The 15,243-nt window shown below is 34.6% G+C and overlaps 1 protein-coding gene across 1 annotated transcript in view; it reads left to right on the top strand.

Moving 5' to 3' along the window:
• Nucleotides 1-7,193, top strand: part of LOC130626171 (ubiquitin carboxyl-terminal hydrolase BAP1-like) — a 42,175-nt gene extending 34,982 nt beyond the window's left edge. The window contains exons 3-14 of the mRNA XM_057441276.1: nucleotides 195-279; nucleotides 861-990; nucleotides 1,422-1,541; nucleotides 1,713-1,774; nucleotides 1,963-2,105; nucleotides 2,663-2,741; nucleotides 3,645-3,740; nucleotides 3,990-4,017; nucleotides 4,155-4,974; nucleotides 5,275-5,429; nucleotides 6,180-6,272; nucleotides 6,909-7,193. Of these exons, the coding sequence (XP_057297259.1) occupies nucleotides 195-279; nucleotides 861-990; nucleotides 1,422-1,541; nucleotides 1,713-1,774; nucleotides 1,963-2,105; nucleotides 2,663-2,741; nucleotides 3,645-3,740; nucleotides 3,990-4,017; nucleotides 4,155-4,974; nucleotides 5,275-5,429; nucleotides 6,180-6,272; nucleotides 6,909-7,121 (2,024 nt within the window). The 3' untranslated portion in view covers nucleotides 7,122-7,193. The remainder of the gene's footprint in view (nucleotides 1-194; nucleotides 280-860; nucleotides 991-1,421; nucleotides 1,542-1,712; nucleotides 1,775-1,962; nucleotides 2,106-2,662; nucleotides 2,742-3,644; nucleotides 3,741-3,989; nucleotides 4,018-4,154; nucleotides 4,975-5,274; nucleotides 5,430-6,179; nucleotides 6,273-6,908) is intronic.
• Nucleotides 7,194-15,243: the final 8,050 nt, after the last annotated feature.

Below are 15,243 nucleotides of genomic sequence, written 5' to 3'. Positions count from 1 at the left end.
TACCCTTGAAAACAGCAGAGAGTAATGGAGGAAAGTGATTCCATTTCTCTATGGATGTTGTATGAAAATGAAAGAATTAAGGTAGATATATAGGGCAGGGTAGATAGTTTCCTCTATTTGGCTTATTTTCTTGCCTCCTAAGATGTATATGCAGAACAATATCAACTTGTTTATGTGCATATTGTTTATCATAGGTCTTTTTACATTGTTGGTGTATGATTTTGGTGTCCAAAATGTTGAAGTTGAAGAAGTGTATGATTTATCAAAGCCATTTGAAAGGTATTTTATACGTAGTTAAAATCTTCAATTCCTATAGTTTACAGTTATTATGCACTTATTTTTTCGTTGTAATACCGTTTCCAAAAAAACCACTATGCATGCATTATGTATGTACAATATCTTTGCACCATAACAAGAACAATTAGTCTATATACCGATTCTATCAAAGTCAATGAAGGATGACTTACGGATTTTTTTTTATCAAAATTCCCTTTATAACATTGGGCTATTTTTATTACTGTATTTTGCTGCCCACAAGACTTACTTCGATGCACTGTTGTATACCTAATAATAATAGTTACCCTTTATTTTTAATGATTTTTTGTACTACTGAGAGGAGTTTCATTGCCCTCGCGTAAAAATAAAGTGATGAAAAATCGATGATCATTATCATTCAAAAAACAACACTAACGAAAATTTGTTTATCCTTATCTGACAAAATTACCTATAACTGACAAATCAATTCAGTTCCTATTGTTATGATGAACACATTAGTTAACTTTAAAATTCTATTTAGGATTGGTAAAAGTTGTTCTATTCGTGAAATCTTAAACAAAACGTTCTTTAACATGTACTTGTAGGTCAGTGTATGGCTTCATCTTTTTATTCAAGTGGACGGAAGAACGAAAATCCCGTCGCAAAGCTGTGGTTGTGGAGGAGAACTTTGTTCTCGATGAAAGCATTGAAACAGACATGTTTTTTGCTCAACAGGTTGTCTATGTTATTGTTTTAACGTGTCTCTTATTTTGAATGTAATGTTGTTAATAAACTTGATGAAATTAGTGGTTTTGACATTCAGAATAAAAATTACAAGCCTGTTGTAAGTTATACTTATATGTAACTATGATGGCAATTTTCTCTTCTGAGAGCTGTTGCACCCCATTGTTAGAGAGTAATATTGCTAGACAGTAATAATCTATATTATAATATTTGGTCTGTAAGCTAATTTAAATCCAGGGGTTTTGTAATCGAAAGCACTGTTACGGTCGCACTTATAATGTAGTAATAACCTTCCGTCCAAGTAAATCTCATTACTTTATGTAACAGGGAAACAAGGATGCATAAAATAACGATGTGGGATTTATGTACAACTAGCGGGCTAACAACTAGTTATATATACTTTTGTGATTTGACACTTTTAGATTATTCCAAATTCATGTGCATCTCACGCTCTGCTGAGCGTCTTACTGAATGTGCAAGGTGTCAAGCTTGGTCATACTTTAAAGCAACTGAGAGATTCTTGCAAAGGTTTTGATTCTGAGGTATAGAGTTTTGGGAAATCATTTGTTAAAAGAGTTTTCAAAACATGTCTTTTTTTAACATGGTATCTACACTCGTATGCACACTACGATACCTGTGACACTGCTTAAGCTATATTCTAATTAGACCTGCATTGATACCTGTGATTGTTAAATTACCATTTTATCATTTAGAGTAAAGGACATGCTATTGGAAACTTTTGGAATATCGCAGTTGCTCATAATAACCATGGCAGGTATATAAGACTGTGTTTGAATGTATTCAATTTTTTTCTAAAGAGAGATATACAGCAACTTGCATTCCACCATTCTTGTAATGTTCTCATGTGTGGATTTTAGTGGAGTAATTCCGTGATGTAAATCGTACCTGCAATTCTGAATCTTTCATGAAGAACTACATTAATACTGAAGATGTTTTTTTTAGACCTGAACTTCGTTGGCACAACAACAGTTTGAAGAATGTTACAGCAAGTCGTTCCATGGAAGCTTTTCATTATGTCAGCTACATACCATGTAAAGGACGACTTTTTGAATTGGATGGATTGAAACCACATCCAATTGATCATGGTATACATTTCGTTTTGTTTTTGGAGTTTACAACGTACATTTTTTACATTGGATTAAAAAGGCTTTTTGGTGGTTGTAGGTTATTGTGTTGTTTATATTTATGAAATGTGTTAGTGTAAATAGTGCTTTAAAATAGCATAAGGGTAGTGTAGTGTAAATAGCGCTTTAAAATAGCACAAGAGATATCTCAGACGTGACAGTGAGTACCTGCTTGGATTAAAAACAAGGTTTGTTATCTTGGTTTTTGTTTTGTATTTTTTGTATTTAACTTTATATATGTTTATATTTAAGTTTACTTGTATTTCTTGCTTACCCTGTTTTAGCTGTTTTTGTTTATTTGTTTGTTTGTTTTACATTTCATTTTCATTTGACTAATAATTGTTTATAGTGTTTTCTTGTTGTCTATTTTGTCTGTTTACTTGGATTTGCTTACCCATACTTTGTTTGTTTCTCGTATTTTTATTTGCTTACTGTCTGAAAGAAATTATTCTAAGTTTATCGGACGTAAATTTTTTACAATGTCAAACAAAATTTTTAAAAAATTTTTTTCCGTGCAGGTCCGTGGTCAGCTGATGAATCTTGGTCAGATAAGGCTCGTCGTGTCATACAAGACAGAATTCAATTAGCAACTGGAGGGTCAGTCTTATACCTGTATAGTGTCCGTTTGTGCAAACTAACGAAATTTCAAATGCGATATATTTTTATCAACTTTGTTGCTAACTTAAAGGAAGGAGTATGCGGAGTTAATGTTCGTGAATTTCTAATATATTCGCAAATTTGAATGCCGCATTTTTTAAACAAGAACATTCGCAATTTTTAAATTCACATTTTACCTTGTTTCTGACAATTCACGTCCAACATAGAACATAAGCAAAACAAAACTATTTATCCAACTTTAATTCCACAATTTTATTCCGCATTTTGCATAATCCTTCCGGTCCTATTCTCAACCTTTAACTCCGCAATCTTTTTTCTTACGCAAATAATTTCTTCCTTGATGTAATCCAGTGGATGTTTTTTCGCACTAGTACACAGCGATATAATAGTTGTATTAAGATGGATTTGGAATTGTAAGGGCGAGCTTTCGCGAAATACAATCTGTGAATACTCTTCATGATCGGGGTCAGTGCTTTTCCTTTTCAAAATGTCTTCTGAAAGCTTTCCATGGTGAACAAACACAGCTGGAAAAATTGAAGCGAATTTTTTGACAATATGACAGATGTAAAAACACGAAGCTACGTTTTGTGGAAGTTATTTTTAAGAACATAATTTTATTTAAAATTTGCAGAATTGGCTTTTGTGGATAATTAAATTTTAATACTTTCATTTGAATAAAAACCAGTATCAGTAAATAACAAAAAATTTGCGAAAGAAATTTTTGAGGATAACTGTTTTTTGTCCAGATTCACAAAAATCAATTTTGCAAAAAATGTTTTGCTAAAATTTCTTCTGCAAATTATTCCCCCCCCCCCCCCAAGAGTAATGGTATGCTTTGCATTCACAATTCGTACTGAGTTTTCTAAATTTTTTTTATTGCAGAGAATACTCGCATGATATTCGTTACAACTTGTTAGCAGTCGTACCAGAACAAAGACAAGTTGTAAAACAAAAGATGGAAGTATTAAACCATAACAAGTAGGTATACTGTAGTCTCGATAGTTCAGTTTCTAATCTCTTGTCTTGTTGGTTTGGATTTCTACACCCCGTGTCTTATCTTAATCATTTAAATTGGTACACTCTTGCCTTACGCCACAATTGGCACCAGTCATATTGTGGCGTTAATTTTAAATTGACTAGGACTTCTTGACCTAACTAAAATGACTTACAGTGATTACAGTAGCTCGTCTTTTTTTGGTATTAAAAGTTTGTGTTTTTTTTGTTTAGGAAAGTGCTGATTGAACTTTTCAAGAAGGTAGGTGTGTACAATGTAAGGTTGGTGTATTTACCCAATGTCGCGCACGTTCTTGTTGTTTAAGGTTTTAACATGCTTTGCCTCAACGTTTTTCTCACTTATTTTATTGATTTTCTATTGCTTCCATTGTTTTCTAGCTCGCATATAAAGAATCATTTCTCAGTACCTCAGAAGCCTCAAGCGCCTTAAAACCAAACTTGGACGATCATCCATTTTTACGGAAAACCGGGAAGAAAGTAGCCTTTGACTCTTCTCCGATTTCTCCAGTAAGTTCAGGCTCCTCCACAGTGTCTGCATCGGAAATAGCCGGGCATGCGTTTTCCGATAGTGAAGATAGTTGTGTTGAAACGTACCGTATAAAATCGATAATGAGAGGTAAGATGAAGGGTGCTGTGTTTGTATATGGTGAAGGAGACGATGAAGATACCGCTTCGAGCAACCAAAAAAACATCAACAATGAAGATGCAAACGTCAGCAGAAAACGTAACTCTGATCAACAGCAGAAAACTGATATAGCGGACGGTAAACAACAAGATGTGAAAAAAATTAAACTGGACAATGACTCTGAGAAGGAGAGTGGGAATACAATGAATAACACAAGTAGTTCAATGGATGTAAAAAAAACAGACGATACACACTCAACCGTAGACGGACTCCAATCTCCATTAAAAATATCTTTACCGAGTATGAATAATAAGTTAAATTCTACGTCAGCCGAAGAAGAGAACAAAATAGTGGCTAACAATCCGATAAAACAAGAATTATCTGTTCATGTTAATGACTGTTTGGAATCAAAACCAAAGCTGAATAAGAAAGAGAGTTTTAAACCGTCAGATAAAAAGGAAGGTGAAACAGAAAAAGTAATTGATGCTGAGGTTAATGTACATGGAAACGAGGCTGTCGGTCAACCTTTGGATTCGCCTAAAACAGAAGAGGATTCGAACGGCCTAAATAAAGGTATAGAAGAATATTTAGCTTTTTACCGTCCAAATTTTATTTTAAATCAGATTTTTTGTTTTTTTACTGAATACGCAGTACTTCATGAAATCATTTAACATGAAAGCTACTGTTGGAATTTATTAGCACCTGCGTTGCAAACCATCCAGTGAAGCTGTCACTTTTGGAGGATCTTTTATCGATAGATGTGAATGTACACATTACGTTGATTACTGAACTCAACGGTAAAAAGCAGATAACTTGAGTATACGGAATGCTTGAATATTTGGAAATCACAGTTCAACTGTTTTTATTTTATAGATGCTTCGACGGAGCATGCGTCAACTGAGCAGCCGGGTTTGGGAGTGGAAATAATTGCTGATGATGCAGATATTTCTTCATTGCTGGACCAAAATAAACTGGAAAATTTATCCTTAGAACATCTGTTGAAATATGAAGATAAAATAAAATTGCCCGTGAGTCTTTGCATCTTCATATTTTAAACTTTGAATACTTAGGACTCGTTTTTAAGATAATTTAAGAGCATAACTTTTGCTGGTACACCCTTTCACAACTCTCTGGTCTTCTCGTGTATGTTCTAAAGAAGTACTGAAAAGCCTTTTATTTGCGAAATATTTGATATTTTTTTATTTGCCAAAAATTATGGCTTAAACTTTGTTTTTTAACAATGTATGCGCATATTTAAATTATTCAAAATGAGAAAAAAAAACTCGAAAGTTTGTCCCCGCGAAATTTTGTGTTCTTAAAGTACACATTAGTTTGGATTACTCTGTTGTCAATTTTGAGAAAGATAATATCACTTTTTTGTTGAGTTTTTTCCAATACTTTTTTTCTCCAATTAGTCCAATTTTTTCAATTCTTTAGACTTAGATTAAGCAAGGTTTAGAGCTGAATCACTGTGTTATCGAAGATTTTCTTAAAAAAACCCAATTATTCGTCTGATCAATGTTGGGCAAGTATGTGTCAGCCTGTCTTTGGCCTCTTTTTTTCGGTTAAAAAACAAAATTAGAAAAGAATGCGAAATAAACATTCATGGATTTTCTTTGTCATATTAGCTTTGCTGGTAGAAAATAAAATCTTGTCACTGCTTGGCACAGTACCATATTCTTTAACCTTGGAGTTCCAAGCTTTGATATTGGCACGTCAGACGAAAATGCAAAGTAGAATAAGTTTTGTTTGGTGAATAATCCTTTTTTTTTACACAGGACTTACAAAAATGCATGCAAGGATTAGATGAGATGTACAAAGCCTGCGAAAGCTCGTACAAAGAAGAACTTGACAAGATTGAAAAATACAAGGTGTTCTGCATTCTAATTGGTTTTCCTTACGCCGATCAATAATGGCGGATTTTTTTACGGGGTGTCATAAAACGCATTGCGTGTATCTATGAGACAGATTACTGCATATTAAGTAAATAAGAGATGTATAAAATTCGAAAAAATTTTGGTCTAATGTTTCAAGATTTTTGTAGGTGGCTACATTTTTGATTTGCAGGTGGCTACATTTTCTGTTCGCAGGCGGCTACATTTTCTGTTCGCAGGCGGCTACATTTTTGGTTCGCAGGTGGCTACATTTTTGGTTCGCAGGTGGCTACCTTTTTGGTTCGCAGGTGGCTACATCTTTGGTGTTTGTGACAATAACATTCAGATTGCAATTGATCAGAAGTTTATTCTGAAAACGATTGTCCAAATTTATTCAGTCCAAATATCTATGAATCTAGTAGATGTTTTTTTTTTGGACTGCTGCCACGATTTACCTCAGGTTCACTGTTATCAACTAAGTTCAGTATGACATTAGATGATTTATTAATACATATTTTCGTTGAACAAAGAAATAATTTTATATATTCTTCCTAACCGATGAAACTGTTCGGAGAAGCGTCTGACATTGCTTTTACTCTTCCAACAAATAACAAGTGTATGTTTTCTCCATAGATTGATGATTGCCGTCGCCGACATAACTACGATCCATTTATTTCGACGTTTCTCTCCATGTTGGCTGATCAAGGTCATTTAGCGAAACTATTGGAGCAGCAGAACACTGTGCTGAAAAGGGTTTCAAATGCATGGGTGAAGGGAAGTAACGGCGTTAAGAAGGAAGCAACAAAAAAGAAAACGATAAAGAAGAAAGCCGTGAAGAAGAAATGACGCTCCTCCTGATGCGTTTTGTAATTAATTTATATTTATATCTTTGTGTAAATACATAACTTCTTTACTGAATTTAACCCTTTCTAGTGTAAAATGCAACAAGGAGGTGTGTAGAACAACCATGTGACACAAAATTTTGAAGGAGTAATGAGTAACACCAGTTAACGAATATTATGTCAATTCGCGAAAATATCTGACATTAAAATACCTTATCCGGCAAAATCTTAGTTGGTCCTAATTTTTGTCACCTCTCAAAATTGTTATGATTTAGGACGTTCTGTGTTATCAGCTACCTTTCCCTTTTCTAAACCTTTTAACATGCTTCTCTATTGCCCTACTGGCACAACAAAATAGTCCACAGTGCTTTTATCTTATTGACGCGGACAAGAAGGCTTCGCTATACCAAAAATCATAACTTTAATGCTATTACAGCCTTCATCAGATGTTTATTAATACTACCTGATCCGATGTCACTATCAGGTGTCATATCATGACAGATGACGTCAGCATAAAAAATGCTTAACAGAAAACCTGTGATGTTTGACAGTTGACCTGATGACAAGTTAAGAGGATTATATAAGGGTAATATATTCTCGAAAAATGTAGTGAAGCAACCTTTTTCCCAGGCTCCGCAGTGGCTTCTGAAAAAACACTTGTTAATCTGATCCGATGTCTTGCTATTGCTTCCAAATGTTCAAATGTTTATTTTAGCTGTAACTACAAGCAAATTCATTTTCTGAAGGTTGTTTCGTTAGTTTTTCTTGCATAGACAGAGAAACTGGTCAGTAAAACGCGTAGCTGTTGAAGTCTTATCTTATCCATAGACAGGTCCTCAATACACCATATTTAGCCTGGTCGCTAATAGACGATTTTTAGCACAATCTCTATTAAATGATTGCTAGACTAATTCTTTAGCCTAAGTTCACTTTTATGCTTTCTGCCGGATGGTTGTTAGACTGATTGTTATGCTAGCCTTTTTTGTTAGCTTGATAATAATCATTTTTAATTGATGGGAGAAGTTACAGCTTCGTTTCCAGGGAACGCATAAATCAATCAATTTGATCAAGCGATGACGACGTGCAATGGGCGGAGAGACGCTCAATAGACAGATTAACATTTGACATAAAGTTATGACATGCGTGAAGTCATGAGGAACGATTGAATTTAACTATCACGTAACAAAAGTAGAAGCTCACTTAGAAAATAAAATTTCTATGTTGTATTTAACTGGTAAAGGGTTTAAGGGGAGGGAAAACGGGGTTAAAGAAATATAAGTAATTCTAGTTTTTAACATAATGATTTTTATTTATACATCCTCGTCCCCGGGGGTTTTTGCCTTTTTTTACATCGAGGCGAGCGCTACCGGCTCTGGCATAAGCAACAAACCCTGGGGACGAGAATGTTATTTATAATTTAAAAAGTTGGTTATTGACATTGTGACAAGTAAAATTTCAAGACCAACGTCATTCCCAGGGCCTTTAGCGTTCTTTTTTTCGCTTGGAATGAAATACGTGTCAGGTCATGTAGGTCATTTATCTTCAACGCTACAAGATTTAGAACCATATTAACCGTGATTAATATGGAAATACTGCGTTTGTACCCAATCTAAAAGTTACATTCTTAAAATTTTCTTCTTGCTTGCCGCCCTTTCCCCCAAAAAACGTTGGAGTGTCTGCTAAAGCCCTGGGACTGCTATATGAACTATGATGCGATGACTAAACGTTAAAACCTTATAGTCTAGGTCTTTTTTAAAACGCAAAGTGATCTCATGGCAGACATGCCATCATTTCACTTTGTTTACACTAATCCCTGTTGGCTTTAAGCTATACAAGAAACTATTTCAACTATGAAAGCATCAGAAAATAATTAAAGCTTTCTTTACGTTCTCTTTATTTTACAACCATCAAAGTTTGTAGGCGGGAATTTCTTTTTTCAGTGGATTAATTGAACAGACAAATAGGATTTCAGTCGTTGAGTTTTTAACAGACAGGTTTACATAAACCCTTAGTCGATAAACGTAACGGAGTGTAATTCAATAAACATATATTGATTATCTTTAACAAGAAAAAAATCTCAAACTGAAAAATATAGGGTTACTCCATCATGAAAACGTTGGTTATTGTCGTGTTTACTTTTTGTGCTATCGGCGCGCTATCGTGTCTTTCAGTTCGTATAAAAAGAGTGGGAGAAATCAACATAGAAGAATTGGAAGATAAAACATCAGAAGAGTTTACAACGAAAAGAAAAGACCTGCAGAATAGATCATTTGAAAAAAGAGGGAAAAGAATGAAGTGGGGGACTTCAAAAGGTGAATTTAAAAACAAACACAGCATGAAAAATGATGTTTTAAAACTTTTAGAAACTTTACTCGGACCTTGCGGAGAAAGAAGACTTAACAAAACTTTTACGTCGCAAAATTGCAATCCGGTAACAGTCGAACTTTCGATGTGCGGTGGATTTTGTGACGTAAATATGCAAGACGTTTCGTCATTTTCTAAACAGATAAACACAGAAGCGTGCACGTTTTGCGGACCAACAGAATATGAAGAAAAAATGTTGTATTTTCATTGTAATTCCAGTAAAGGAAAAAGAAGAAGATGGAAGTTAGAAGTCCGTAAAATATTTGTTCCGAAAAAATGCGCCTGCCTAAAAGATTCGTGTTACAAACGAAACAAAGTTTCGAGCGAGAAGTAAAATAAAATTCAAACTCACATGGAAATAGATTTGTTAGTAGATACTTGTTTGTTATAACACTGGTGTTGTAAACGTCCTTAACTGAAGATAGCTGTTGCGGAGTGATGTGCTGAATTCATTTTCGCGCGGAGACGTAGCAAAGTTGACATTATTCTTCAAAAAAAGAATTAGCATTATACGTTATAGGTTAACTGCACAGGTTTTGATTGCACTGGCTATATACTTTTTTGCGTTAGAGTTTTCTTTTCTCTAGTAAGCATTTTCACCCAAGATGAAAATTTTTTATTTTACACTTCTACGATGTAGATAAATAAATAAATAAATTTTTAGGCTATCAAGCTCGTCACTATAGAGGTTGTTTTTTTTTTAAAGAGCTTTGTGGGAAGGATGGCACCAGTTACCTTAACCGTAATCAGGCTGGCTATTGGAGGATCTGAAAAGCTTGGGGAAAAGGGATGAAACCCAGTGAAACACCATGACAAGGAACCCCTTTTTCAGGACATTGTTACTGAAACTAACTGAAACCAACCCAACTGAAACTAAAAATGAGGAAAAGTCACCAAATTTCAATCCCCAAAACTGTATGCTTTAGAAGTTATTACAAAGAAATAGGAGGCTGTCTAAGAAAGTATGATTAACATAAGAGAGTAACAATAACTAAAAATTACATTACTTAAACTTGTCAAGTATATTTCTGCAATCCCAGTCCAGTTAACCTCGAAGTTTGCCACCACAAATTATTGCGGAGGCTATTTCTACATTATATTCACGCTTTTTAAACTAGTCAAAGTTAACTTGTCAATGTTCAGAGCGGGGCTAATTGTTGGCCATTTTAAGCAATCTTTCGTGGGACCTTATTTTTGGTGTGCTGGCGTGCTAGAGAATGTGACTAGGAACTTTTCACGCTTTCTGCTTGGCCTACATGTGTGAAAAAATAGCGGCTGTGTAGCTTGCAGGCAGTTGAGCTTTCACCCTGTGTAGATTGCAGATTGTCGATGATTCTAGATTTCTTCCAGTCATTTATGTTCAAATCAGATTCATTCCTAGCCTTTTTGTTTTTTACACTAAATCAGGGAGGAGAGAAGAAGCCCTGGAAAAGCGGTAAAGTGATAACAAAAATAATTCTTAACTACACATAAGTTAGTTTTTTCCAATTTCGCACAGTTTTAATTTTCGCATACGCCTTTGTAAAATTCTGTTGGTCTTATCTAGTTCTTATTGAGTAAAAGCTTGCTACTTTAACGACTCGATTCGTCTAGAAAGAATTAGAGCTTCATCTTTTTCTTTTGTAAATAGAGAAGTGAAACTGAACTGAACTGTAGGGGGGGGGGGGTGGTCAGGATTTAGCGTAGGCGCAACTACTGCAAGAATGCAAGTGAAGTGAGAAGCACTTGGGTGGAGACCGTGTTCTCCTTCTTGTTTCATAGGGAGTTTCCAGAGTTTAATATAGGCGTGACGACTATTTACAATTGTTTTTACATGACGAAGTGGAATGTCAAATTAACAAAATAGTTGAATAACATTCTCAACTCATTCCGCCAACCCTCGCTTCCTGTGTATATTGTTAACATTAATATTCCTTATCTACTGCTGAGCTAAACCTTATTATGAAATAATATATTGAATATCGAAAGACAAAAACAGAATAAAAGTGAAGCATTATCAAAAAAAATTATAAAATAAAGATATAATTTATTAACAGAATTATCAGCTAACTTGAAACGAGACTACTATTCACGCTTTTATGTCTTTTATGTATAATTCCTGGTAACTAAGTTGTGGATCATATGCATAATCCCCCTGTTAAAGGGTTCCATAGGTTAAAATTTACGTAACAAAAAATTCGAGAGGTACGGGATGAGCAAACAATTTTTTTTCTCACATATTTTGTTTATTTTCAGTTGACTTTTATAACATCTATACATTAATAAAATTTGTTATTCCTTAAATTTACATCGCAAGAAACTAAAATTAAAATTCAAGAAAAGCATTTTCACAAACCACATTATTTTTCACACTCTGTGTAATTTTTTCAAACAACACGTGTTTTATCTCAAATCGTAGTGTTGGGGCGCGTTTTGTCTAAATCGTAATGTATTGGAGTGCGCTTTCATTTCTAATATCTAAGGCGAATCTAAAGACGAATATGAACATAGGATAAAAACAAGCTTGCTTAAACTAATATTCGTAGCAACTACATATACACGCAATGATGACCTCGTCTCCAGGACCTTTTTTCCTTCACATTATAAATAGTCAATGTGAAGTAAACTTAACGTGTCGTAATTTTAACAATTTGGTACGGGGTGAAAGACAAACACTTTTAAAGGACAGACAAACTCGCTCCCATGACTCTTCTGTGACTATAATATGCTGACAGGACGACAACCTCGTCGCAAGGCTTTTCTACATCTATGATTTAGAAGAGCCCTGGGGACGCGGTTGGACAAGAAGGTTCCTGCTTTTCCCAAGCGCAAAAGAGTCCTGGATTGAGGTTGGTGTACTGGAGCAGCTACTAATTGGAGAAAAAATACATCAAGAAATGTGTGTCGTAGTTGCTTCAACAAATGTGTTTCGTAGTTGTTTCAAGAAATATGTTTCGTAGTTGTTTTAAGAAATGTGTTTCGTAGTTGTTTCAAGAAATGTGTTTCGTAGTTGCTTCAACAAATGTGTTTCGTAGTTGCTTCAACAAATGTGTTTTGTAGTTGTTTTAAGAAATATGTTTCGTAGTTGTTTCAAGAAATATGTTTCGTAGCTGTTTCAAGAAATGTGTTTCGTAGTTGCTTCAACAAATGTGTATCGTAGTTGTTTCAAGAAGTGTATTTTGTAGTTGCTTCAACAAATGTGTTTCGTAGTTGATTCACCCTATTATATCTGGGGGGAGGGGGAGGGGGACAAAGTGTCCGCGGCCTTTTTGACTAGGCATAACTTTAATTACACATGTGATTAAGTGCTAAAATTTTGTGACTATTCCTAACTTTTATTATTGCTTCCGATAAAAAAATTTTTTTGGACTTTGCTGGGGGTATTGCTTTTTTTGGACGGGGGTAAATGTTTTGGAATTTTGAAAACCGTTGACATTCATGTACGAAAGTTATAAGATGTTGTATTAGGTATATAATTTTTATTAAATGTATGTTGGTTACTAAGAGGTAACCAAGGTTTTCTAAGGTGATATATGGTTACTAGGGACAAAAAGCAGACCCAGAAAAATATCGACCCAGCAAATTGACGTCATTTCGGATCCCAATGACGTCATTATATTGCTTTCCTTACCTCGATTATCTTTAAATGTCATGTTCTACATATATTCCAAGTTTAATGACATGAGCATCAATGTTTCTAGTAGAACGGGTCTTTTTATCTTTATCGTTAAAATAAGATTTTTTTTGCCGAAATTACGTCATTTTTGTCCCAATGACGTCATTAAAATTACTTTTTCATGTAAAACACATATTTTGGTATTCATTCCACAAATCTACTAAGAATCAAGGCCATATCATTAGTAACGCGCGAGAAATTAAAACGTACTGAAAAATTGGGAAAATGACCATTTTTCTTATGTGTGACGTCATTTCTAATCCCTATGACGTCATCAGATTACTTTTTTTACCTGAATTGAGTTTGTACTAAGACATTCTCCAATTGAGCCAAGTTTCATCACTTAAGCACAAGTGGTTCAGGATTTATGGCCCGCGGACACTTTTTGCACCCCCCCCCAAGGGTTACAAGGGCCAAAAAAGCCCAGGTATAATAGGGTTCAAGAAATGTCTTTCGTAGTTGCTTTAGGAAACACAAAAAGAAACACTAATTTTTTCTATTCTGATACGTTTACTGCACATTTTTACATATTTTAGGTAGAAACTTCACACACAAACCTTACGCCGCAGTTACCTCTCAGAGCAACTTCGTTCCCAGGGTCTTGTGCCCTCTGAGCCGTTATTACGGATGCACTGGAAACGAGGTTGCTTTCAGAGACCCAAGTTAACCTTGTCACCAGGGGTCCTTTTCTTTCTTTAGTTATCAGATACGAATTAAAAAAGAGAAAAAAAAGTCCCGGGTCAGGGTTGAGGTTGAGAACTCAAATGATACGTTCATTATTTACTTATGAAAATGATCTCAAAAAACATTTGAGAAATCCTTAGCGAGTAAAAATGATACTTTCCCAAAAATAATAAACATCTGTTTCCAGATAGTTTTGACATAAAAGAGAAAGATTATGTTCTCTTTGAGAAAGCAAAGCAACAGACACACACTTTGCATAACTGTGCGTCTTCGATTTTCTTTGGAACTACAGCTTTTATTTTGGTTAGGTCAACTTCTTTTTATGTGAAATATACTCCTCCATTGTATCTATGCGCTGCACGGGATATGAACAGAATTGATAAAGTATATATAAAGACGTCCTATGGAGGAGATTATCAAGCTTTTATTGAATTGTTAACAAAGATTAAATACTAATTATATCTTTTCAAGGTACAAATTCTTGCAAAGTATATATTCTTGCAATGTACAAATTCTTGCAATAATTTACCACATATTGCATTATGAGTGTACTTAAATATTTTAAAAGAGGAAAATACTGTAAACCCAGGTCACTTTTTTACTCACCGTTGTGAGTCGCGCTGAATAACTAAACTGGATACAGTGAAATTTATTTAAAGCGGACAACATCGCAGCAAAAAAGGATCATATCACTTAGAAACAACTAACCCATTACGAAGTTAGTGTCGGTTATAAAAACGTGTCCTCTTTATTTCTTTATTTTTCAAAGACTAGTGTAAGCTGGCCTTTATAATTTAAGTAAAGAAGATGTTTAATTTGATTTCTTACATTGAAACTTATTAGGATGGAAGTGACAACAAACCCTGGGGACGAAGTTGTCTGAGATTAAACTCTTTTGCAGGGCTCTTTTAAAACATTAGGACGATACAAAGAGCGCTTAAAACGAGGTTGTTTTAAGACTACTGAATGCAAAAAATCAAATGCTTTTTAGTAAAAACAGTGGTTTGTTTTTATAAATCGATCAATAAAAAAGTGAAAAGTGAGAACCTTAAAATGGTCAATTTACCCTTAAGTAGAGTATAAATGGACCATGAGTATAACCACTTAAAACGGCTTACAGCAATGTCATCAACATTCTGGCCAAAAATGTTGACGCAAGTTTAGTACGGATATCCAAGATTAAAACTGGCTAAAATTAGATATAATTGGTAAAACTGATAAAATGGGTAGGACTGGATAAATATTGGGACAGAGGCCGTCCCAATATCAGAAGGATTCCCTGAAAAGGAAGTTGGTATTAACCAATCTCCGACCACAAAACCACTTAACCTCCATCCCAAGACCTGTTGTGTATTTTTGCTTATTGGACGGTAAGACGAACACTTTTTGTCAGACTTATTAACAAGCACAGCGCTGATGAGAG

Source organism: Hydractinia symbiolongicarpus, chromosome 14, assembly GCF_029227915.1.
Source record: "Hydractinia symbiolongicarpus strain clone_291-10 chromosome 14, HSymV2.1, whole genome shotgun sequence".
Taxonomy (NCBI): Eukaryota; Metazoa; Cnidaria; class Hydrozoa; order Anthoathecata; family Hydractiniidae; genus Hydractinia; species Hydractinia symbiolongicarpus.
The sequence above is the reverse complement of the archived record's forward strand: the minus strand, read 5'-3'. Positions and strand labels throughout refer to the sequence as shown.